The 27119-nt window shown below is 36.1% G+C and overlaps 1 protein-coding gene across 1 annotated transcript; it reads right to left on the bottom strand.

The window, feature by feature from the left end:
• Window positions 1-1810: 1810 nt before the first annotated feature.
• On the bottom strand, window positions 1811-25616 carry FEM1C (fem-1 homolog C). The gene is made up of 3 exons (XM_023197589.3): window positions 25467-25616; window positions 23887-24614; window positions 1811-6618 (listed from the first exon to the last, which is right to left on the bottom strand). Exons 2-3 carry the CDS (start codon window positions 24428-24430, stop codon window positions 5309-5311), a joined length of 1854 nt encoding a protein of 617 aa, XP_023053357.1. The 5' UTR covers window positions 24431-24614; window positions 25467-25616; the 3' UTR covers window positions 1811-5308.
• Between the last annotated feature and the right edge of the window lie 1503 nt (window positions 25617-27119).

The raw sequence follows: 27119 nt of genomic DNA, 5'->3' as shown, positions 1-27119 counted from the left end.
TGTTGTTGTTGTTAATCTTTTAAACAATATTTTTACTGTACTTTTTCTATGTTTAGATACACAAATACTTACCATTGTGTTCCAATTGCCCAAAATATTCAGTAACTTACTATACAGGTTGGTAGAGTAAGAGCAATGGGCTATACGATACAGCCTAGGAGTGTAGTGTAGTTGTCTAGACCATCTAGGTTTAAGCACATTCTATGATGCTCTCACAATGACAAAATCACTTAAAGGACACATCTCAGTACATTATCCTAGGCATTAAGTGATGCAAAATACTACAAAACACTAGTTTATTCTTAAGATGATCATCGGAAAGGTTTAAATGCATTTTACAAATTCTGTATAACTAAAGCTTCCACCATTTCTGTAAAAAGTTATATTTAGATGATTAGAAGCTATTCTACCATCAGCTACTGAAGAGATAAGCAAAAAGATATTGTTGCCTAATGGCATACAATGCAGGCTTACTTTTTTTGTGTGTGAAAGATTACTCTGAAAAGGCATGAGGAATATGCCTAATTTTCACTCAACTTTCCAGTATATAATACCGATCACACTTATTTAAATTCATTCGTGACCTAATTCCATTTTCATAATTTACCAAATTTTAGCTACTACTACTTTAAGAATTTTTGTCTTGAAAAAACTTAAGACTCAACATGGGAAAAAGAAAAAAGGAAAACTTACCTAAGATATTAGTTTTTGGAACAACTATGTACTACTACAAGTATCTTTTATAGTTGTATAATCTACAGTTACAAGGATGAAAATATATTAGAAATAGATACCAATCCAAGGATTTTCAATTTTTTCAAGGTAGGGAACTGTGTTATTTCACTTTTGAAATCAGACATAGACATATTAGAAAAAGCAATTAAATTGACATAATTATATAAAGCTGTAATTTTATGAGATAAAATCTTATTTAAAAGAGCTTTACAAAAAAACATGCAATAAAGTAACATGGAACCCAGGAATCAGTAACTTCACTTAACTCCCACAGCCTCAAACTTCTCAACAAAGAAGGTTCTATCCACTAGTACAGAGATAAAAAGACAAAGTATCTTAAAGAAATAAGAGTATCTTGAGGACATACTAAGAAATTTTCTTATTTAGAGCCTTAAAAATATAATATTCTTTTACTTATAAATTTGGTAAGAGTCCTCTTAAATATTGGTGGTGGTAGTGCAGACAACCATAGAACCACAAGACCAAGGGTAAAGAAGACTTATGTTTAAAAGGGTCCTGTCAAAGGAAGACAAAGTCTATACTTGTCATGAATAAGGGATATTAAAAATTCAAAAGGGAAAAACCTATAAAACAGGAGATTTCAATGTATGCTTAGAGTTTAGAAATTACAGCCAATTCATTTTCTGACTCAACTAGAGCTCTTCGTATTAGGTAAGTTAAACATAAAACAAGACAAGGACTACTTAAGATTTTACAACCGAAAAGTGATGGAAAACGAATGTATAAAACTTGCCTTCATAAGAATATATTTATGATATACTTCTGATCATAGCAAACCGATTAAAAAACAAGAATTAAAGGCATCCCTTCTCTTACGCAGTTGACAACAGAAGTCTCCCCGTATCTTTAGCTTCTGTGACCTCTACTAGAAAAAAAATTTAGAATAAACTATACATAAATCATACTTACATAGAAATACTAACAATAAATGCTATCTTTTAAGTTTTAACTGGCCACAAATTATCAATTAGGTTTTTCTGAAACAGGAGTCTACTATCATTTGCATTAAAATAATACCAATCAAGTATTAAGAGTTAATAAGAATACACTTAAATTTGGTGCAAATTTAATTTTATTAAACCTTACAATGAATGTTGTGGCATATGATTTTCCATTGTGTGACAATTTATTAGCTGGCATCCGAATACAGTACTTCTTTTGAAAAAACACACAATGGGAACTGACAAAAGGGAGAGAAACTAGTTGTTTAGTGATACATAAGGGCAAAAAAAAAAAAAAAAAAAAAAACAAGAAAAGAAAAAGAGAAAAAGAAAATGATGATGACCAATTAGTTTGTTTCCTTAGTATCTAACCCTATAATGGTTAAAGTTCTAGGCAATAATGCTGCTGTTACAGTGTAAAAGAGTATATTATTATCTCATCCAGCCTGCACAATTCTAAGAAAATTAATTAAAAATTATCATACTTGTAAATTCAGCCTAAGGTTTCTGTTGGGCAGTATGATTTTTAAAGAGCTACTTTTCCCATATAACCTAAACAATTTTCCCAAATCATAGTAGACCGGGGTCTCTATACACATTAAGGTAGTCACATTACAGAGCTATCACTGAACTTCAAATTCATAATGGGCACCAAATTATCTTTGATTTGAGTTTATGCCTGTCAGATTTATGAATAAGAAAAATGACTTTTTTAAGTCTATAATCCATTTGTCTTTATAAAGTAGACTGGCATCTGAGTAAAATGACCATTTCTTTTACAGGAATGATCAAAACAGTGGAACATCTAAAATTCAGAAGGCCCCAAAAGGGTATTTTCATAGAAATGTTAATAACTTTACACATTAACTCCAGTCAATAACACCATGCTACAGTGTACAGTTTAGTTAGACTCACATGAGTGTAACTGGTTCATTATTAAATGTACTCATCTGTGGTTCAAAAAATAACACAAATTTAAGTATTTTGTTATAATCCATCTCATAATTTTGAGAATACTTTCTGACAAAGGCTTTATCAGTGTCACATTTATGAAACAATTTTCCCTAAAAGAAAATAAAATCAGGGACAATTTTGAGCTATTAAATGAACCGGGTTTTCAAAACCTCCCAATGGCATTTGCGGAGATGGCAGAGAAGGGAGAAATGTATTCTAAGTGAAATAAGTCATTTCAGTTATCAAGACTGAGTTCTAAGTTATCTATTTTTAGTGGTGCAAAAATGCTATTTAAAGAAATCCTTACTTTACACAGAAGTTGCAAAATTCAAATTCAGCTGCAAAACAGTGAGATGGGCCTCACTCTAAGAACATATAAGCCTCCCACCCAGCCCCCAAAGAGGAGGAGGAAATACTAAATCAATTAAAAATCCAATTGTCATCTTTTATCCTCAAATTATTGAGATCAACTAATGTAATTTACTATAATGGCAAAGTTTTCCTTTATAAAAATAATAGCTTATTGATATATAATTCTTATACCACAAAGTTAGAGGCAGATGATTTCAAAATACTGACATTTGATATTTCTAGAATATTGGTCTAAATCACAAAGTATTAATACATGTGACAGTTCAAATATTTCATCAAATTTTCCCACAATAAGAGATAGTAAAACCTCTTCATCAAAAGGTTGGAGAGCACTCATTTATATCCAATTTACCTTTTCTTAATGGTGAAATTAAATTTACAACCAAGCAAATGAGTAAGAATATCTTTTAAAAATTAAATCAATTATTTAACCAAAAAGTCTAACGTTCTCTTATTTACTACACTTCATTACAAGGTTTTTACTAACTAAATATGATGACAAACCTAATGTGACTGTTTGCATTGATGACGCCTTAAATAGTGTAACATCAACCCTCAGAATAAAATGTCAACACAAAAAATCCAAGTGAGTGATCCAGCTCATTAAACTCACAGGTAAACTGAGTTTTTCTCAAATCAATAAGGAGCTTTTTATTCAGAACAACTTCATTAAGACATATGCAGGGCAAATATGCCATCATAAATTTTATTCTGAATTACAATAAAGTGCTGAATGATAATTACCTGAATCTTTTTTCGTACTTTTCACTTATCTTAAGTTAAAAGAGCCCTTTCTGTGGCATTAGCCAATCTGTAAGAGAAAGAGAGAGAGAAAGAGAGAGAAAGAGAACGAAAGGAGAGAGAGAGAAAGAGAAAGAAAGGGGAGAGAGAGAGAAAGAGAAAGAAAGGAGAGAGAGAGAAAGAGAAAGAAAGGAGAGAGAGAGAGAGACAGAGAGAGAGAGAGAGAAAGGCAGGAAGAAAGGAAGAGAAAAGAAAAAGCTAACTTCCAGTAAGGGAACAGGAAGCACTGCAACCTTTCATGTTTAACTAGGGTGACAAATAATTGAGACCAAAGTAATCAAAGTAATTCATGCAAGTTATCTTTAAAGGTATACGTAAGCTTGAAGAAAGAAAGAACACTGTTACTGACCTTTGATATTATGGCAGTAAATTGCGTACTAAAATACCTTAATTATCCTAGATGCCTAGATCTGGCTTGGCAAGCATCATGCCACTGACATGCTTTAGCTCTTTTTGTAACTAAAAGTGATTTGCAGTTCAATTACTGAATATTTCAATGTGACTCATTAAGCTGTGTGATAAACTTTGAGGTTAAATTTAAGCAAATTCTCTACACCTAATCACACCATCAGCACAAGCAGGACAATGCTGGAGCAGCATGAAAGGTGAGTCACTTTAAAAAGATTCTTCCTTTTACTGCATGATATATTAAGATGACAGACCTAAATTTCAACTGGGTTAATGAGTTAGAATAGATCTGTTTCCCAAATTTAGCACACAATAATTTCAGTGGATTAGAGAAAGAAACCTCAGATGCGAAGAAAATGAAGGAAAAACAAACAAAAAAGCTTGAGCTAAAATAGCTAACCTGCAGGTCTAAAAATTGTCATGCTACTGAGTACTTTCAAAAAATTAACTTTGTAACAAACATAAGAAAACAGTGTTTTGAGTTGAAGGTGACCAACTGCTGCATAGAAAATATGCTAACATACAACAGTCAAGTTGAAGCCTGTGCATAGAGAAGATAAAGCACTTATGGTAACTGCAAATGGTAAGGAGTCCTTAAAGTTTGTACAACCTAGCATGGGTCCATAAGGAAAAAACTGTAGTAGAAATGGTTAGAACAAAAAATAAAGTAGAAACGGGGGAAACTTGAGAAGAGAAGAAAGCAGCAAGGAAAAAAGACTTTCAATTGTATAAAATTCACAAACCAGTAAAGTATAAAGACACCATGGAAAATTGGTTAACTCTGCCGCAAACACCCAACAGCAAACAAAACCAGAATGAATAAGCCTTTGGCAGACAATTTTAGAAATCTGAATGTTACATTTCTCAATAATTCACAAACAATATATTATATGGTATATTTATATTAAATACTGGGAAACCAATGTTGTAAATTTGATGCTTATAATGCTTTAGCCAATGAGAGCACGATGATATCAATCAAGCTAAATGAATGCTGGTGTTATCACAACAGTGCTCATTTATGAAACAACTGTTACCAATTCGTGCTTTAACAGTGCTAAAATACAGTCAAGTTATCATCTATGAAGGGAAACAAAGGTCTCTAGCTTTTCTGGGATATGCCCTTTATAATATATTCTATGATTCACTATGACACGAGCAGCAAGACACTGCAATGTGGTATGATTTATAGGCTGGATCAAATTTTTAGCTATTTCCTTCTCATCCAGCAAGTCACTAGCAGTTTGTTTGTGCAAGTTTGTGGCATCAAAATGTGCACCTGATTTAATAAGGAGATTCATGATGTCTGGATGATTGTTAAGAGCAGCGATATGTAGGGGACTGTTGTCATCCGAGTCTCTGACGTTCACATCAGCACCACATTCTATCAGTATCGCAGTAACTTGTAGAGATGGAAATTTACAAACAGGGTACCGCCCTACACATGTAGTATTCTTGTCCACAGCCAGATGAAGAGGGCTGAAGTTATTCTTTCCCCTTGGATGCAGCTTAAGAAACCTGTATATAGTCTGCTTTTTGAAATGGTCCTGTTCTAGAGTACAAGGAACTTTCTCTAACAAGCAAATTAAGTGCAAAATAATAGAAAGGGCCTTATTTAACTGTAATGGGTCAGCTGGACACTGAGTTTGTTTGATAGCTCGCTCTATTTCAAGGACGCTTTTGCAAAGTATGCCCATAAGATCATCAAATGTAACAGTAGTACCCAGCAGGCCTTTAGCCCTATCCTGTAGCATAAAGGAGAATAGTTCTGCAAAAGATAATAAGCTGCTGGCAGTCATTGGGCTTAAAGGATCCAAATTGCTCTGCTGCATATCCAAAGCATACTTCCATAGGTTGATGCATCGTTTGAAATTTCCAGAGTCTGCATAGACAGCACCTCTATATCTAATATAGTAAGAGGTATCAGGATGAGAAGGACCAAGAATACGTTCTCTGATTAATAGTGCCTGCATTCTCATCTCATCAGGATCAGCAATAAGACCTTCTAGCTCTTCCGCACTGTTCACCTCCTTGGCATAATCATAAGCCATTATTAGTGTCTGTGGCACTGGTTTACTAATAATATTAGTTCTATCACTGTACCTCATGTTCATTGCCTTTTTCCAGTATTTCAAAGCCCCAAGCAGATCTCTTTTTTTGTCTACAAATGTAGCTCCCAGCAGCTCTAGCGCATTAATACGTTCTGTCTTGCTGGTCTGTGCATGGTGTGTCAGGAAATCCACAATGTTTGTGTGACCAGTCACACTCGCCGAGAGAAGGGGAGTCATTCCGTAACCATCCTTTTCCATCTTGGCACAATACATAAGAAGCATCTTCATGATGTCCAAACTTCCAGATTCTGCACAATCATGCAATGCAGTATTACCTTAGAGAGAAAAAAAGAAATAACACACATTGAGGGACCAAAATAAAATGTAATATGTACATGCACTTTAGAACCTAAAACGCAGGCAGCTTTAAGCTTCTAAGTAGGACATACTTGGTTTACAGACAAGAAAAACAATTTCCCCAATACCTAAAACTAGGGTCTGATACTAAACTTGTTGAATAAATGATATGACCAAATTAGTTATAAAAAGACATCCAGGGTCACCAGAAGAAATTCAGACTAATCCATGGTCTCTCGGTATTTTTCATTAATGTTTTAAAGTGCATATTTTATGACCTAAAAATGGATAGAATACAAATAACCAGCTATTCACCATTTTACTGACAAGTCACTTAACTTCCAAGTCAGTTTCCACATTTATAAACAAGGAACTGGTCTTTTTTTTCTTTAGAGACCATGTCTTGCTATGTTGCCCAGGCTGGTTTTAAACTCCTGGACTCAAGCAATGCTCCTGCCTCAGTCTCCCAAAGTGCTGCAATTGCAGGTATGAGCCACCATGCCCGGCCAGACTGGTCTTTAATATATCTAAGATTCTTCATTTTGACTCTAATAGTAGTCAGAAATTATTTTTTCAATATTTATTTCTGATTGCCAAGTTAATTTCAACTATCTTAGACAAAATTCTTGGTAACAAAGGACTTTCCCCAAAAAGCTCTCATAAGAAAAACAAATCTACGCAATCTAAAAAATATGTGGGTGGTTCAATATGAACATTAAAAGGAAATATCTGAAGTGTCCTTTTATAATGGATTATTTCCTATTACAATTTAACTTTTTAAACATTCTTTATAGCTGTACTAAATGTTCTAACACTGTCCTTTTCTTCCCACACACAGATTAAAACTGACAACAGGCACTGGCACATTAGTAAAAGCCTGTATGAAACATATTAAGAGATCAGAAACACCAGGTATTTCAGTTTAATGATAAACATTTTACTAATCGTCAAAATAGGAATTATCATGCCGATCTCTGCTATTTACATACAATGTTTACGTAAAATTTAAACAGTCAGTCATTTTAGGCATGTCTGTAGAAAAGAGGTAGCATGCTAGGCTGAGACTGCTGTCCTTAGAAAGACTTTCTTGCAAGCTTGGACCTTTGGCTGGTAGCTGGGAACTTGGCTGGTAAACAGTTCTCTATACTCTTCTAAAACTTTCCCTAAATGATAAGGGTGTCTCACTGTACCTAAACTGTTTGTACGAACAATGCCGTTTATGCTGAATGTCTGGTTTCCTTCTGGGAGTCTAAAATTTTGGGTATGAGCTAGGCAAAGGGTACCTACATGACCAGCCCCCAATAAAAACCTTTAGCACTGGGTCTGTCATGGGTTTCCCTTGGTAGAAACAGACACGTATGTATTTACATTACTGGGGAAGAATATGCTCTATGTGACCCCTCATGAGAGGAACAAAGCATAAAAACACCTAAAGATTTCTCTACACCTCACCTGTACCTCTACCCCTTATAATTCAGTTGCATGTCCTTATGACATTACAGTAATAAATCTTACCTATGAGTACAGTTGTATGGTGAGTTACCTCCAAATACGGGGGTAGCTTTGGGGATGCCCAACACAGCATGTGTACCAGAAAGTATTTTAAACCTGAATACTTGAAATAAATCTGCTTTGTAACTAAAGTTAGAAAAAAACAAGTTACTATATGAAAAATTGAGTCCTTCCACAAGTTTATCCTGTTTAGTCTTCTATGATATCTACAAGGACTATATAATTATTCTGACCCAAGATTTCAATGGTCTACAATGAAAGTGTTTGATAAAATGTTTTAACAATGACTAAGCTAACCAAGCACTGAAACAGCCCAGACCTTCTGAGTATCGATGTTCATTTCTTTAAAATAATTTCAATTAAACATGACTACTATACCAAGTATATTTTAAACACTCTTTTGTATTGAGGACCCCTACTATTCCCCATGTTTTTCTAAGAAATATGCAATATAAGAGAAATCTGAATATAAAGAAACGGCTTAGATGGCACTTTTCTCTATTCAGAGTAGCACAAAATCAAGAATAAAATGTAGCAAAAGCTGGCCAAGCGCGGTGGCTCATGCCTGTAATCCCAGCACTTTGGGAGGCCGAGGTGGGCAGATTACGAGGTCAAGAGATCAAGACCATCCTGGCCAACATGGTGAAACCCTGTCTCTACTAAAAACACGAAAATTAGCTGGGCGTGGTGGCACGTGCCTGTAGTCCCAGCTACTTGGGAGGCTGAGGCAGGAGAATTGCTTGAACCTGGGAGGCGGAGGTTGCAGTAAGCGGAGATGGCACCACTGCACTCCAGCCTGGTGACAAAGCGAGACTTCGCCTCAGGAAAAAAAAAAAAAAAAAAAAAAAAGAGGTAGCAAAAGCCAATTTAATGAACTATATTTCTGTATTTATTGAAAAAATACAAAATATATTTATTCTGAATACACCCACATACCAGGAGAAAAAAAGTAGCTTTAAAAAAATAATAAGGAAGGCTTTCACATCCAGTAATGGCAGAGACACCTGTAACGTGATCATCCTCCCACTAACAACTAAAAAACCTGAAAAATGTATTTTTAAAAATCTGCTTGACAGGGTAAGACATAACAAGGGTACAATATACAGGAGAAGAAAAAACTAGAGAGGTAAAGTCCAGAATTTGAGACAGCTTTCCCACAATGGCCTCCACCAACTCTGGAAAAGCTGGCTGAATAACTAACTGAGCAGAATTTCTGACAGCCTTGCAGGGATAGAGGGGAAAAGTGGAGACTACAGTCTGCTAAGAAAGGAACTTAGAAAATTCCCACACTTTGGGTTAAAGCTCCAACTTTAACCCTAGGGAGTTAAAGTTAACTACAAATAGACTAGCTATCACAAAAACTTAAATCTAATTTAAGATCATCTCATTATTGAATTAAAATAATCCAGGATTGCTAGTACACATAATTAAAAGCGAGAAGCAAATATAAATACTATTTAGAGGAAGATATTATCATAGTAGAGTTAAAATTATTTATATTTTCCATATGTAATGCTTGGTATCCAATCAAAAATAATGAAAAGAAAATAAGGAACCATAGCATAAAAAACAATGGAAATAAAGAGTTGACAGAAAAGCCCACCAGGAGACCCAGATAATGCAGTTTATCAATACAGATTTTTAAATAATAGCTATGCTTAGCATATTCAAGGAGATTTTTTTAAATTGAGAATTCAACAGAAAACTGGAAACTAAAACTTCAAATAGACATTCTAGAACTGAAAAACTCAGTGGCTGGCTTTAAAAGTGGATTTACACACAGCTGAATAGAAAATTAGTAACTGGAAGATAAGTCAGATGAAAATATACAGAAAGAAGCAGGGAGTGGTAAAAGAACAGAAAAGATGGAGACTGTAAGAGAAAGAGGGAACAATGTCAGAAGATTGTTAACATACTCAGAAAATGGGTCCCAAAGCAACATTTAAGAAAAGATAAAGCCCAAGAATTTTCAGAAGCCGATGAAAGCTTAAACTGCAAATTCAGTAGGTTTTGCAAACTCCAAGAAGGATAAATGAAAAGAAAAACACATTGACATACAACACAGCAAAACTGCTGAAAACTAAGGACAAAGAGAAAAATCTTAAAACAACAGAATGAATGGAAATTACCTATAAAAGAGCAACAATCTGATAGCAAAGTTTTCATCAGGAACAACAGAAGCTAGGAGACATGAAATGGTATTCAAAAGCACGAAAGAAAAGGAACTGCCAACTTAGAATTCTATACTCGTATCAAGAATAAATGTCAAATAAAGAACCCTTTCAGGAGAGAAAGAAATGAAACAGAAAAAATTAAGATATTTATTACCAGCAGATCTAAATACTATATGGTGTTCTTTAGGCAGAAGGAAGATGAGCCACATAGAAGCCTGGAGATACAGGCAAAAACATCAACAAAAAGGGTAAATTTGTGAGTACATCTAAATAAATATTGATTTTAAAAATAATAATATATTGTGGGGCTTGAAATACACACATAGAAATAAAACATTTGACAGCAATACCATGACGGTAGAGAGAGTAATTGGTGTTAACGTGTTCTAAGATCTTTTTGTTGTAAAGATATAAAATTAGAAATTTATGTTAGCCTTTGATAAGTCAAAGTAATGCTACCTAGAATAACTACTAAAATAATAGAGGGCACGCACATAACTACATTTTCTCTAACACAGAGAAAAAAATTGAAATAATAATGCAAAAGGTGGCAAAAAAGACCAAGGAATACAAAACAGGCAGGGCAAATAAAAATCAGAAAAGTACCCAGGAGATGAAAATCCAAAAATATCAGTAATTACATTAAATGTAAGTAAACTAAATGTTTAATTTAAACATTTAAAAGAAAGTTTCAGACTGAGGATACAAAGAAAAGACAAAAACTTAAGAGACAAAAACTGTCAGACTGAAGACACAAAGAAAACTCAAGACACACTGCCTACAAGACACACCTTAAATATATGGGTAGAAAATGATCTTTAGAAGTGAAAGGTTGGGAAAAAAATACCCTTTGCAAAAACTAAATATTAAGAAGCTGTCTGATATTAAAATATGAAAGTAGACTTTAATGCAAAATACATAATTAGCAACAAAAGGAAATATTTTGTTAAAAAATTCAAAATATAGAGATATAATTCAAAACTTTCCACCTAATAACATAGAATTAAGTTACATAAAGTAAAAATCGACAGAACTACTAGGAAAGCAAACAAATCTGCAAACATTAGTACATTTAATCACATCTTTCTCAGCTTAGAAGATCAAAACCAGCAAGGATAAACATTACAAACTTGATTTAACTGGCATAAATAAAAGAACATGGCAATCAACAGCCATAGAAAACAATTTTGCCCCCAGGGATACAGGGAGCATATCCAAATACTGACCATATTCTCAGCCATAAGACAAGTCTCGACAACTGTCAAGGGACTGAAGTCATTGAGTATGTTCTAAGTCCACTTACGAATGAAGTTAGATATCCAAAACAAAAAGATAACTAGAAAAACCTATTTGAATTATTAATACTCTTCTAAATAATTCGTTGGTCAAAGAAGCAAGCCCAATGAAAATCAGAAAATATTTTTAACTGGATGGTAATAAAAACACTAAATAACAAATTAGATAAAAAGAAAGGCTTAAAAAATAGCTATGTTTCTATCTAAAGAAGTTACAAGAAAAAACAATGAATTCGAGAAAGTAAAAGCAAACAGTAAAAAAAAAATTAATGAAAAAAGGGACAAGTATGCGAATATAGCATTTTTTTATATTCCTACATTTTATTTAACTGTTGCCCCCTTTTAATCTTATATTAATAACTTTGCAAGGTAGAGATGATAAACTCACTCTACATGCAAATAGCAAAGAGACTTTAGTGGGAAAATATAAACTCCTGTCTCCCAACTGCCAATTCAGTGTACTACTCATTTCTAAGGTCATATTTTAAATGCCAGTCATATTAAACCTCAGTGAATAAATTATATCTAATATAAAACCAAACCGCATAATAGAACTTCAACCAGTCACATCACTTTCCAACTCAGAAAGTTTTCACACTTCCTATAAGGAAAAGCAGACAATCTTTGAGATGGCCTTCAAAATTCTCTACCATTGATTCTCAAAGCACTATCTATGTGGAGAGAGCAACGAGGAAGAAATCTATAGTTTCAGAAAACATTATGTGAAGTAAAGTTTAGTATTGGATATTCAGGGATATGGATTTTAAAAGACTAACAAATATTTCCCTACCTTCTCTCTTTAACTTCATTTCTCATTATCTCCGGAATGAATGATTCACTGTGCATCTAACTAAGGGACTGGCAAACTTTTCCAGTAAAAGGCCAGATACCATTTTAGGTTTCCAGGCCATAAGGTCTCTGTTATAACCACTAAACTCTGCCAAGTACCATGAAATATGCTATAGTAGTATGTTAAATTAATGGACATGTCTGTTTTCCAACAAAACTTTTACTTACGTACTCCAAAATTTGATTTTCATGTAATTTTCATGTGTCATAAAATATTTTTCATTTGATTTCTTTCTCAACCATTACAAAAAAGTAAAAACCTTTCTTAGCTCTCAGGCAGTACTGAAATGAGGTGGGCTGGATTTGAACCTTGGGTCAAAGTTTGCCAAACCTGCTCTAACCCCAGAAGACATTGTCGGCATCTCCCACACATAAGGCAGAAATTCTGCTTATGCTTCACATTATTCGATCCTAAGTACTTCTCCCAGCACCAGGAACAAACAGCCCTATTCACTTCTACCTCTATGCCTCTGTTCTTGATTTTTCTATAATGCACTTCCTTCTTTACCATTTTAACTTCTTGTACTTCAAATTTCACTAGAAATTTCAACTGCTTAAAGAGGTTTTCTTGGTTATATCATATCGATTTTATCACTGTGAGAATACCTGGTAAATAAATATACGAGTCATCCTAATAATTATTCACATAGCTACTATTATAATACCTTACAATAATATAATGCTACTGCTTCACAAATAAGTCCTTACCTGAACAGTCTATTCTTAAAGTACACGGATCCTATATTATATTTCTTTTATATCCCAGAAGCAATTAGCACACTGTTAAAGATAAGGTAGATTCTAAATTTTTAATATTTGATATCATAAAAAGTAATTCAATCTTAGCTTTTGCAGACAAAATAAGTTCAAAAAGTTATATCCTAGAAGGAGATCTTTTTAATTACTCTAACAGGTTAAGTGTATAACCACTACACTGTTCTGCCCTGGAAGGCCCTAAAGGTAAGTTTTTTAATTATAGCCTAGAGCATTACTTACAGCGTAGAAAAACAGAGGCAAAAGAAAAAAAAAAAAGCATGATCTTAAATCAATTATAACTTTTGTGTCATTTCTCCAAATCTTTTTATATAGTATGTTTTGACAAAGTTATAATCAGTATATATATAACTGTTTCCTGCTTTTCACCCACATCTTGGGCATTCCATCATGTGTTATTACATCATCTGCCTAGTTTCTGTAACTGCAAAGATTCTACATAATCCTTAAAGGTTTTATGGTGAAAGTTCAAGCAAAGGAGCATGTCATACTTTACATCAACATTTCCCTGTTGATGGGCATCTGTGCTGCTTCGGAATTTTTACTATTAAAATTAATGCTTAAAAAACTATAAGGACAGATAACAAAGTAGTGATTGGCAAGGGCTAGGGGCTGGGAGAGGGGTTTAATGCAAAGAAGCATAAAGGACGTTTTTGTTCTTACCTTTAATAAATGAGTAGTATATGTTTGTCAAAAATTACAGTACTGTACACAAAAAAGTATGAATTGTATTGCATGTAAATAAGCCAATAAACAAATGACAAAAAAAATTAATGCCTAGCTAAAACAGAATCAAAAATGTGTGATGGCTTAATACACATTTTTAATTCACTACCAATGGGATTATTTAAAGTTCTACTTTATAGTATTCTTTCTACAACTGAAATTAACTTTTTAATTTATATTACCTCTATTCCTTGGTAAACAGAATATTTTCTCATATCTGTTTATAAACTTTATTTTCCTTCATGACATATCTATGTTTCAGTTTCTGAGATTAATCTGGCTTTCTATGTATAAGCACTATACAAAATAACCAGTTGTTTGTAAAATTGACTGTAAATATTTTGCTATGTCAGTTTTTTCAAGTTTTAGATATGCTATAATTATTAAATGTAATTTTTTGTGAAAAAGTATAACAAGCCAAATTTAAAAAGTGAGTTACCAGGGTCTTGTAACTAGTATGTGCTGTTAACATGCTAAAGATCATTAAAATCATATTTTCTTTTTTGCTAGATAACATAATTGATTTAAAGTTTTGGTGCATAACAATATATGCCAAGTACTATAGATTCAGCTCAAGAATTTTCCCTGGATTACACAGGCCCTTTAAAAACATTCCCATAATACAGTGATCGTACTTCCCAAAGATTTTCCATCTCCACATCTTGTCTTCTTTTTGAATTCTCAGAATGAGAAAGACAATGAAAAATAAAACAACACAAAGTTCAAAAGTAAATATTACCAGGCATCTGAGATGAAATTAAGGATATGTACCAATGAAATTTAATGAATTTACCTTTGGCTAAAGAAAAAAAAAAGAAGAGAAAAAGAAAAACATATTATATTAAACAATTCTCAATGCCTAAGAAAAAGTTCATTTGGAGAAAAAAAAAATTCTGGCACTGAATTCATAAAAAAAAAAATTTCCTGATTTCTCAAAAGACATGTTTGTTAAATAGGTATTTCTTAGAAATCAGGTTAATGGCACAACATTAAGTATTAATTCTGTTAAAGCATTTCTCTAGAAAGCTAAAATAGTATGATACAAATATATTAATTTTCAAATTCATAATTTAACACAAAAACAATGCTAAGAAAATCTGGAAGAATGAAAAGTGCTATTTCTACTGGGATGCTTCTGGAATGAGTATTAAGGTCAGGAAACTATGGTAAGTGCTCATGCGTTAAAGGATAGTAGTATTCCTCAAGAAGCATCTGAAGTGCCAATCTTCACTGCTGTTAATTTTAAAGACACCTGTAATATTTTAATAGCAGGTGAGTAAGACATTAAAAATTCATGTTCAACTGTGAAGCTTAGGTGCCTAGGAATAGAATCAATATTTTTTTTCAAATTAGGTAACCCAAAAACATAGCTGTATTTTGAGAAAGAACTAAGAATTAGAGGTCTAAGAATTATCTGGGTCCAAACCAAATGTTTTGAGTTTGATAAGGGCCAGTGATTGTTACCAACCAACCACCTAAATCATAAAAGAGCTTCAACATAACATATAAATGTCTCAATTTGGATAAAATTACCAAGATTCACCAGGATGAAGTCAGTTGCTAAACCACTCTCATGGAGTAGACAGAATTTACTGCTCTTTTTAAAAAAACAAAAATGTCCTCTTAAGGCCTGCAATATATTTAACAAACACAAAATGTCTTTAATTTAAAGTGCTTTTTCTAGCAATAACAAGTTGGTAGATTCTGCTGTTTGTAAATTCCTCATGTATTTCAAGCTTTGTGTGTGTTTAGAATAAGTCAAATAAAGCTGTGCTTCTCAAACTTTCATGTATAAAATCACCAGAGAATCATAATAAAATGCAGATTTTGATTCAGATCATCTGGGCTGGATCCAAGTGATACCTATGCTGCTGGTCCTAGAGTAGCAAGAAAATAGAGAAAGAATCTTATTTTCTTGTTTGCTAAATGGATACCTGCCACACAGCTAATATATCTAATAGCAATATCAAGTCATATGACCATAAATTTAAATGGAGGGCTAGGTCACAGCCCTGTTTTACACCATACAGAAATAAAATTGTATCATTCCTCTTTATTCTAAATTTAACCATATGACAAAGCAGGAATGGGTGTGTTTTACAATTAGAATACAAAGTTTCATCCATGGAAAAGTTCCCGCATAGTAAAAGGCATAGCACCAGTAAATCCTGCAGTCTATCCCTAACAGTTTTCTTGTTTAAGCAAGACATCATATAAGTGACACAAAAATTTCTTTTAAAATCAGTTTGTAAAATAAAAATCCAAATTGGTATAAACACCACCATCAAAAACGTTAAAAAAAAAAAAAAAAAAACACAGAATGGGAGAAAATATTTGCAAATGATATATCTGATAAAAGACATACATAAGAATATATAAACAACTCTTACAGTTCAGTAATACAAAGATAACCCAATTATAAAACATGCAAAGGTTAATGAAGAAACTCCTCCAAAGAAAATAGAGACAGAGAGAGCCAATAATCACATGAATTAAGTACATGAAAAAATGCTCAACGTCATTAGCCATTGGAGAAATATAAATCAAAATCACAATGAGATATCACTTCACACTTCCTAAAATGGCTATATTAAAAAAGAAGAGTAAGAACAAGTGTTGCAGAGGGTTTGGAGAAACTGGAACTCTTCTTACATTGCTGACAGGAATGTAAACTGGTACAACTGCTTTGGAAAACAATTTAACGATTCCTGTTAAAAAAAAGAGTTACCATACAACCCAACAATGCCACTCCTAGGTATATGCCTGAGAGAAATGAAAACATATATCCACGGAAGAACTTCTCCATGAATAGCTAAAAAGTATAAACAACCCAAATGCCCATCAACTGCTGAATAAAAGTGATATATTTATTTCAATGGAATGTTATTCTGCAATAAAAAGAAAAGCACTGATACATGCTACAAAATGGACGAACCTTGAAAACATTACACTAAGCAAACAAGACAACTCACAAAAGACTACATGTCATGTGATTCCATTTAAATTAAATGTCCAGAACAGGCAAACTTACAGAGACAGAAAGGAGATGACCAGTTGCCTAAGACTTGTGCAGTTTCAGGGGAATGAGGTGGGATAGGAGGGAGTGACTGTTAACAGATAGGAGATTTTTTCAGGGGTGATGAAAAGCTGATAGTCGTGATGGTTGTATAACCCCTTGAACATACTAAAAAGTCACTGAATTGTATACACTTTAAGTGATTTTGTGAATTTTATCTCAATAAAGCTGTTTTAAAAATCCAATTAAAATAAATATTGTATTTTTGGTGAAAGTGTAAGTTCTGACTGATAGAAGCCACAATTAGAGGGTCTTATAATAGATTTATTTGGAAAGACACAAAAACAATCCTCATCTCTCTTTCTTCTGCCTACTATGCTTGGCACCAACCCATTCCTTCCTCAACTTTGTAGTTGGGGTTGGGCTGAGTACAGAGGTGGTCTACTTGTAAGATGAAGACAGGGTGTGTGGTTCAATTGCACAATAACGCTGATTCCAAGTATTTTATTCCCCAAATAACTAATAGGTGTAGGTTGATGGAGGAGATAAGAAGGGATAGAAGGAAAAAAACAACTTAGGGTATCAAAGGAGCACTAGAAGGATTCTTTGCTTAGAAGTTTCTCTTCCCCATGTGTAGTCTATCATGAGAGATACTCAAGAACAGAAGTTCAAAAAAAAAGGAAATTTAAAAAAAGAAGATAAATTGTGCCAAGACTACTATGTACTACTATGTGCCCTTCTTTCACTAATTCTTTGTATAAGGCACTGAGCAAAGAACAAACAGAAATTTAACAATAAAGGTCCTTGAGCTTACGACGAAGTTAAACGCTAAAAAATATCTGCATCCAAAGAGGTAAGATGCATTCTTATAACCTGAGGGAGATGAGGAATTGCATTTGAAATGAGTCTTGATGTTAAGTAGAATTTTCAAGGCTAAGAGCATTGGAGCTAAGGGATGAGGACTAAAAACAACTAATTATGTGTACAAAACTCATCTAATGACAGAAAACTTCAACATTATAATTCTCTGTCCTCTAGTTCACAGACTCCCTATTCAATCACAGCTCTTCTCAAATGGAGGAAAAAAAGAAGGAAGACATGTTTTGATCAGATTTGCATCCATGTGACTTTTTCATCTGCGTCTCTCCGTATCTCTTCCATTTCTATCTTCCATCACATATATTCCTGATGCCTCGACAGTATAAATCTATGTAATGCCCAGGGTTTCCTGTATTTTATTTCAAACAAACATATTTTATCAATCAATCAATGAAAATCTGATAAAAAATGAACCAGTGAAGGAACCACATTGTATCCGAAGGCCAGTAAGTGAAACATAACTTCTATCTTAAGTTCATGTCACTGCCACTAACAATATCAACAGCAGTAGTGCTCAGGATCTACTCACTCTCACCAAACTGTCCAGTTCTGTGAGGATTCACAGTTCAAAATCCAATCTCCAGGGACAAAGGACCACATGGATATTTCCTTATTGAACTCAATTTGCACACCATCTACAGCTTAGTTTATCCAACTAGGATACCAATTCTTCTCAAGGACACAGAAAAGTGTGCCAGGGGATACAAGAGGGAAAAGAATGAATATGGAACAACTTGCAGGAGTAATTTCATAATTTGGGATTAAAATGTTCATGAATTCAACTAGTAAGTTATTTAAACATTATTACTTAATCAAAATAAATATAGATATATTATGCAGTACAATTTTAAGTCCCTCCCTTCCCCCTTTTATTTTTCTCTGTCAGTAGGTGTGCTGAGGTAACCAACAGCTGAGAAGAGTTTTCAAAGTCAAGAAGGAAAAGAGAACTTCAGCTTCCAACACTCACATAGTACTAAAGCATGCTAAAATAACCTGAAATGACAGCAATCATTATCTTAGTCTATCTGAATACCAACAGCTTTTAATTTACAAGGGAGATTTTCTCATTTGAGATTCTTGTGCATTTACAGTGGGGAATTAAATAAGATTTTTCTTTAGCATTTCCTTGACTAAAATACATCTGTACTCTAAATGCCTATTCTATGAGAGAGAAATAACATAGAGCCTTGGATTTGCTTTAAATTACTATAGAAAACAAAAGGAAAGTAGAAACTTTTTTTTTTAACTTTAGCAAATGGATAATCGTTGAAGTCAGATGATGAATACATAGTGGTTCAATGTCTTCTCTCTAAGTTAGAAAATTTCCATAATGAAAAGGCAAATAATCTGTCTGAACTAGCTCTCTCAAACCCTTTTAATGCTAGCTATCCTTGCCACATGCCTACATGGATTTCTCCCTTTTGTGAACCCCTATATTCTACCTGTGCTACTCACTTTTGTCCAACTACTGTCTTCCTTTGTTACTTCAAGTCTTCATGCATGTATTTATTTCCCTACAGAAAGGCCTATAAAACATAGTGCTTGCCATCAAGGAGCTTATAATCTTTCCTCTCTTAAATCCAACATTTCCACTCAACAAGCTCATTTAGGGCCAGATACTCTTCCTATTGCATGGGATAAAAACACCAGGTCTTTAGCCTCAAAGACTAGGTAGTAGAATGCAGTTAGACGTCACAATGTTGTAGTAGAATGCAGTTAGGTAAGTTTCTCTAAAAACAAGCAAGCAAACAAACAAACCACTCCAGTTAGTCCTCTGCTGAAAAACATTCACTGGCATGAAAAATAAAATCCAACACCTGTACCTCGATTAAATGTCCTTTAAAATCCAGTCCTCAGTGCCTTTTAGTTCAAATATGCCTACTTTCCAATTCCTAGACCCTCCAAGCATATTCTTCAATGTGCCTTTCCTTATGTCATTTTCTAAACCTGCAAAACTGCCAAAACCCTTCTACAGATCTACATCCCAACAAACTTTCTGCAGATCTAAACTGCAAACTGTCTGTAGATCTAAACCCCAAAATTCAAGGCCCTGTTTAACGACGACTTTCTCCACGAAGCATTCCCAGTCAGTACACTCGCTCTAAAATCCTACAGCATGGATTGCTTATACTATTCCTTCAGAAGTTAAAAATGTGACACCTCGTGAATTGTCATCACCTCCAAAATGTCCCACAGAATGCCTTGCCTACAGAAAGTGCATGTTAATTACCTTATTACCAATTTACTTAATTATTTTGGGTATCTAAACTGACTGATGAATGAGGACAGAGTGTCTTCCGGAGCCAGTCTCCAAATCTGAGCCTACAGTTTTCTATTGGTCTGTAGTACTGAATCAAGAACTTTTAGCTGCTCAATTTCTGTTAGAATTAGGGTTTAAAGTGGCACTGAAGAGGACTTCACTTTGGATCTGCAAAGGTCTAAGTCCAAACAAAAACAAAAACAACCCCAAAACACAAACAAACAAAAGAACCAAAAGAAGCCAAAGATGACTATAACCATGAAGCGCTGAGATCACTGTGATAGCTCTGAGGACTCACCTAATCACTTCAGATTTAGTCTAGATTCTTAAATAGGAACAACTCCTGTCTCAAAACTCAATTGCTATGACTGTTAAACTGAAGAGGTATTCCTAAATATATCAAAGATTTTCTCCCCTTTTGGAATGCCATGGGAAAAGAAACCCATTGTCCCCTCAGGTTATAAGTTGCTGGGGATAAAGTATTTCCAAATATCTAATAGAACAAAGCGCTACTGTTGCACTTACCATACTGTGGTTTAAGTATCTGCTTATGAACCTGTCTCTCCAATCAAACCATGAGCTCTTCAAGAGCAGGAAATCAAGGACTGGATATTTTGTCTTATTCCTCTTTGTATATCCTAAGTCTAACAGCCTGGCACACTGAGGGACTCAACTACTGCTCTCTCAATTAGTGAATTCCACCTTAGGTTAAAACAAGTTCAAAATGCCAACAGCCTGTTAAAAAGTAATGAAGAGAGGTTAAATAATATGTTCAAATACCAACACCTGTTTAAAAGTAATGGCATGTAGAAGTCACATGCATTTTATCTTTAAGCAGACAAAGCACAATGTATTGACATTTTCTTTCCTCAGAACCATTTCCAGTGAATGACACACAAAGTGTCCTAAGGAATTATTCTATTTTAACTCTAGTTTTATTAATCTTTTCTACTTTTTGAATGGGGATAAAAAAGTGGGGAAAAATCCTCTCTTGCCGCTATATCACATCCTTCTCCAGTGTCCCTGCCTTAGTTCCAATTGGTTCCTGTTTTTGTTAACCCATAGGAAAAAATCCAGAACCAATGAGAGAATGAGTAGTGAAGCTTCAGGATCAGAGTGGGGAGGATGCACATGTACTTTAATCTGCCCCCAACATTCATGAAGAATCACTATGTAAATTAAAAGATACCGTAAAAAGGTAAAAATTCTGCACATAAAGTGACAATATCTATATGCATGTGTATGTGTAAAAAGTTGAGGTTACTAGAAAACAATTTTTGGGATGAAACTGTTTTCTCATGTTATATGTAGTTTTTTAAAAGACACACATATTAGATATTAACACTGGGGGGAAAAAATGACTTAGAATTAGTTTGGTCAAAAGAGAGAACATACATACCCTCATATATAAGGCTAAAAGATGACAGTGGTGATAAAAGGAACATTCTTTTGAAAGAGCTCAAAGGTATTCAAGTTAAATACTGTTCGCAGCTTCTCAGGAGAAAATGCTGAAAAAATATGAGCTATTTATATTAGAGTTATCTCATATACTATATCTCCAAAAGTATATAAAGCTTTGAAAAATATAAGGGAAGTAATACCAGTTCTCATCTCTCCAACAGCATAGGAGTTTAAAACATATCCCAATTTGACTTAAATATGAGTTTATCAGTAATCTCTACATCAAGCTGATGAATAAAAAGCCCAAAACAAAGAAACAAAAAATCCAACAAACCTAAACAAGCAGCCATGATTTAAAACGTGGTTAGTTCAGCAGTAATTTGTTGCCTTAAAACAAGCATTCTTCAAAAGAATAATTGTTTGGAGAAAGAAAAAAAAAAAAAAAAAACCTATGCTGTCATTTAATCTACCAAGCCACCTCTAAAGATAATCAGGAACAAATGAAAACACTTATTAGAAAGAATGTTTACAGAAACATGTTTTATCATACTGGAAAACTGGAAGCAACATAAAACTCCATTAGTAGAAGAGTGTGCAGCTATTGAAATTAAAGAGCTATAATTGGTAATGTTAAACATTTATTAAGCTAAAAACAGGTTATAAAACAGCATATAAAACTGCATACATATATATGAGTACACAAAACTCAGAAGTATCTTTGGAAGTATTATCCCTGAGTACTGGGATTTCGTGGGATTTTTACACTTCCTCTGGAAAAAAATTCAGAAAAATCACAATGATCTTGTATCATTTTTATAAAAGATCACGCTATCTACAGTAAATATGCTCAGTAACTATGCAGTGCCCCGTAATTGTGTGGTTTAACCTTTCTGAAAGGCAGACACTATCACAATTGCAAATGTACATTCACTTTGATTTAGCAATTCTAAACACAGGTATTTATACTACAGTTTATTCTCACACAAGTGTGAAAAGAACCTAAGACACATTTTTGTTCAAGAATGTTCACAGCAGCATTGTTTATATTAGCAAAGTACTGGATGTGACCTAAGTATCAACCAATAGACTAGATAAATTATGTACATTCATACAATGAAATACTGTATAGTCATGAAACAGAATGAGGTAGGTATGTGTGTTGGAGTTGAATGACATCCAAGGTTAGAAAAATAAATAAATAAAGATAGAAAAGTATGTAATCAACCACTAGACAGAAGGCTACACAAACAAGTATGCTTGTACATAGACAAGTATGCTTGTATTTGCAGAGACCAGCTCTAAAAGGACACATAAAAAACTGTAAATAGTGGTTGTCAGCGCCTTAGACATCTAGAAATCAGGAATAAGACTTTTTACTCAAATGTAAACCAACAATGTAAACCAATTTACAATGATTTTTTTAACATGTCTATATGCTACTTTTAAATTTTAATAGCTTTTAAAAGCTAGGTAGTGAATTATTTTGCTGTCATATAAATAGACTGCTGTAAGGAAAGTTAAGGTTTTCATGCATCAAAATTATGCTATCAAGGCAGTTGCTTTTAAGGGTTAAGAAAAATTCTGAACTACTTTTCGCTGCTTTTAGTTTATTACAATCAACGAAAATTATACAGTCATAAACCGGAGCCCTTCTTCTGGACAAAGGTGTTTACACTGTTGCTAGCCAACAAATCCACATCTGTTTAATCTAGTCCTTGTTTTCCACTCTCAGTATTGAAGCAGTTTTAAAAATGTGTTTTCTCTGTTGCTATATTTAATGCATGTTCTTATAAAAGGATTATCTATTGACTACAAACAAATATAGAATAAGGGAACAGATTTTCTCCTTTCCACTGATATTAATCCTTCCAGGTCAGTTTGGCCTAGCCTTCTCCGTCAGAAGTGAAACGACTACCTAGAACAAACAAGACCATGACTCAATAAATACAGTAGTTTCTACTCCAAAGTTGTTCTAAAAAACAAAAACACAAGACAACAAAAAGCTAAGAAAAACGTATTACACTTAACCATATTCCCAAGTAGATTAAGTATAAGCCTAAAGGCTCAGATCGGCTACTACTAACATGATCCGTAACTTCGGGGAACCCATTTCCCAAGAATTTTAAGTTACTCCAAATAAGAGAGAAAATACTGCTTAACAGAGTAACAGCAGTCTTTTATCACATTTTTTTCAATGTATTACCAAACATCAGAGAAATACTCAACAAAGTCATACTGGAAGACTTACCTCATCAAAACAGGTCAATGTGGGTTTACTCAACACCAGTGCTTACAATTATGTATCAAACTTCCTGAAAATAAGTGGTAGACACTGAGAAAAACAAAGAAGCTGAACTCACCTTTAACACTTTTTCTATTAACATCTGCCCCCTTTTCAAGTAAATACTGAGCAATCTCTTTATGTCCTTTGTAACATGAAATCATCAAGCACGTATGCCCATGTCGGTTTGACACTTCCAAATCAGCTTTGTGTTCTACGAGGTACTTCACTATTTCCAAATGGCCATCGAAACACGCAGCTCGAAGAGGAGTTGAATTGGTTAAAGTCGTGTTGTTGACAGATGCTCCATGATTTAACAAGGACTGGACCACCTTCAGATGTCCTGCTGCAGAAGCAGCCCATAAAGGGGGAGCCCCCTCAATGGTTTCGCCATCAAAATTGACGGAGCCCCCAACTTCTATGGAAGCACTGCACTGCTCTAGGAGGAATTCGACCATGTCAAGGTGCCCGTACCTGGCGGCCATCAAGAGGGGCGTGGCCCCATTGGTTTTTTCAGAGATCAAGGAGGAAACCTCCTCTTTGGATTTGCTTGCCAACAATTTGGTGAGAAGCCGGAGTTTGCCATCCCGAGCTGCGTTAAATACTGCTGTCTTTAGATCCATTTATGTCCAGTTGAGAGGCTGTGCTTTATTTATCTTTCGAAGTAGAGCTCCAGTTTATCTACACAGGCAGGAGGCACAGGAACCAAAGTTCAATGTTAACTGCTGCACCCCAGAACGGATACACAACCAGGAAGAGTATGTTCCGTCCTACTGCTTTCCAACATCTGACAACCAGGGAACCAAACTAGAGGAAGAAAAAAAAAGTAGTAGCAACATTTAATTTTCTATAGAAGAAGGCAAAACACTTCTTAATTACCACTTCTGTAGGAAGAAAGAAATAAAACCTATACTTCAGGCACTACTCCGTACCACACCCCACCTCCCACCCCCAAAGAAAAGGTGGTAAAGAAAAACACAGAAGGGCACACCGAGACCCAAATGTTCAGGTCGCAGGCAGCCTCCTCTAGGTGCGGAAAATTTAAACACTACAGGCAGCCCGTTTTTTCGCCTCCAGCTCTAACCAGCCAAGCTTTGTTCTAGTTTTGCTTTGCACACGCCCAGGGCGCGTACAACCGAAAGAGGCAGGAGACTCGGGTTCAGAAATGTTTCTCTTTCTTGCAACTGCAGGCGAGCTGGCCAAGGGTGCCAGGCTGGAAGGCCTCACTGAGGCCGGGTTTCGAGAAGGAACAAAAAGGTCGGATACACCAAACCTCGGCTAAGGCCAAAACTCTGCCCCGAAAGATTCTCTTTCCTTTAAAACTACTCGCGGCTCTCAGGAAATCCGCCTGCCTTTTAGTCACTAACTTCGCCCCCCCCCGTTTTGCTCACCCCCACCCCCCGCCCAGGGATGATCCGCAGGTTCCTCAAACCACAGTCGCCCCAACACAACCTTCTCCTCTCCGTATTCCAGACAATGGCAGCCCCCTCCCCAATCTCCCACGTTGACCACAACCCGCTCCCGATGGGCCAAGCCTGTGGCCTCCAGCCCGCTGCCCGCCTTCGGCTCCCCCGGCGCCCTCCTTCCCGCCCAGGCCTTCCGCGGGCACCTCAGGCCCCGGCCCAAGCCCTGGCAGGCCGCCGCCGCCGCCGCCACTACCTGCCCGGGGACTAGTCCTCCCCGCCGCCGCTGGTCACTCGGGCTCTGGCCGTCCCCTTCAAAGGGAAACCGTTGTCCCCGCCGCCGCCCGGGCCGCCCTGCTCCGCCTGCGGCCGCACAGCTCCTCCATGCCCCGCGCCCCACAGGAATGAATCCGGCCGCGCTGTTCGCCCCGCCCCCCCACCCGAGCTGCCTCCCGCCCTCTCAGTCGGCTCGGGCTGCAGCGGCTGCAGCTACTGCTGCGACGGATGGTGTAATGGGCTGCGAGCCGGGGGCCGGACAAGCCTGAGCAGAGCTTCACATCACCGACTGTGCAGCCACGCCATTGGGCCGGGGGAGGGCGGCGGCCGCTGCCAGCAACCGTCTAGGGGCGGGGCGGGTCGTCGCGGTCGGGGCGGGGCGACGGGGAAGGGGCGGGGCCGTGAGCTGCTGGAAGGACGTGCCTGCGTGCAACGCGCCGGGGGGCGGGGCGCTGCGAGGGGGCGGATCTGCGCCCATCAAAGCGGCCTGAGGCAGCTCGAGTTCTGAGGTCTCGCTGGCTCGTCTCCACTCGGATATTCGGGGTACTCCCTTAGGGAATCTTTCGGTCCCATCTCAGAGACCCCAGAAGGGAAGTGTATTAGTCCCTTTTCACGCTGCTGGTAAAGACATACCCGAAATTGGGTAATTTATAAAGAAAAAAAGCTTTCGTGGACTCAGAGTTCCACGCGGGTGGGGAGGCCTTACAATCAAGCCAGAAGGGGAAAGGCACGTCTTACATGGCAGCAGGCAAGAGAGAAAATCAGAGCCAAGCAAAAAGGGAAACCTCTTATAAAACAATCTGCTCTCATGAGACTCACTACCACCAGAGCGACATGGGGGAAACAGCCTTCTTGATTCAATTATCTCCCACCAGCTCCTTCCCACAACACGTGGGAATCATGGGAGCTAAAATTCAAATTTGGGTGGGGACCAGTATTACCCTCACACAGGTGAAGGCTCTCGGACTAGTCTTCTGTCCTTACTTTGGTGGGCCCTGGAAATTACCAAGCTCGTAATTACACCTCAGAACACGCATAGAGGAAACCGAAGTTTCAGAAATGAGATTAGTTTTGGAGGCTGCCAAACGTGACTCTCTTTTTAAAGTAGCCTCTAAAAAACATAAAGGCTACGAGGAATGGTAAACCTTAAGAGCAATGTAAAGTCAATGAGATCAAGTTCTTGAGCTCTGAATAATAAAACCAGGAAATAAAGCTAAAAAGGTTATATATATGAATGAAAAGAATTACTTCTCCATACAGTAGTTGATAAACCTCTGGAATTTGTGATGCTAAGTCCTAGGTTGCATTAAACTAGGATTAAAAAGTTTAAAGGCCGGGCGCGGTGGCTCAAGCCTGTAATCCCAGCACTTTGGGAGGCCGAGATGGGCGGATCACGAGGTCAGGAGATCGAGACCATCCTGGTTAACACGGTGAAACCCCGTCTCTACTAAAAAATATAAAAAACTAGCCGGGCGAGGTGGCGGGCGCCTGTAGTCCCAGCTACTCTGGAGGCTGAGGCAGGAGAATGGTGTAAACCCGGGAGGCGGAGCTTGCGGTGAGCTGAGATCCAGCCACTGCACTCCAGCCTGGGTGACAGAGCGAGACTCCGTCTCAAAAAAAAAAAAAAGTTTAA

The sequence above is a fragment of the Piliocolobus tephrosceles genome, chromosome 4 (genome assembly GCF_002776525.5).
Source record: "Piliocolobus tephrosceles isolate RC106 chromosome 4, ASM277652v3, whole genome shotgun sequence".
NCBI classification, from domain to species: domain Eukaryota; kingdom Metazoa; phylum Chordata; class Mammalia; order Primates; family Cercopithecidae; genus Piliocolobus; species Piliocolobus tephrosceles.
Note: the sequence above shows the minus strand (reverse complement) of the source record. Positions and strands in the feature narration are given on the sequence as shown.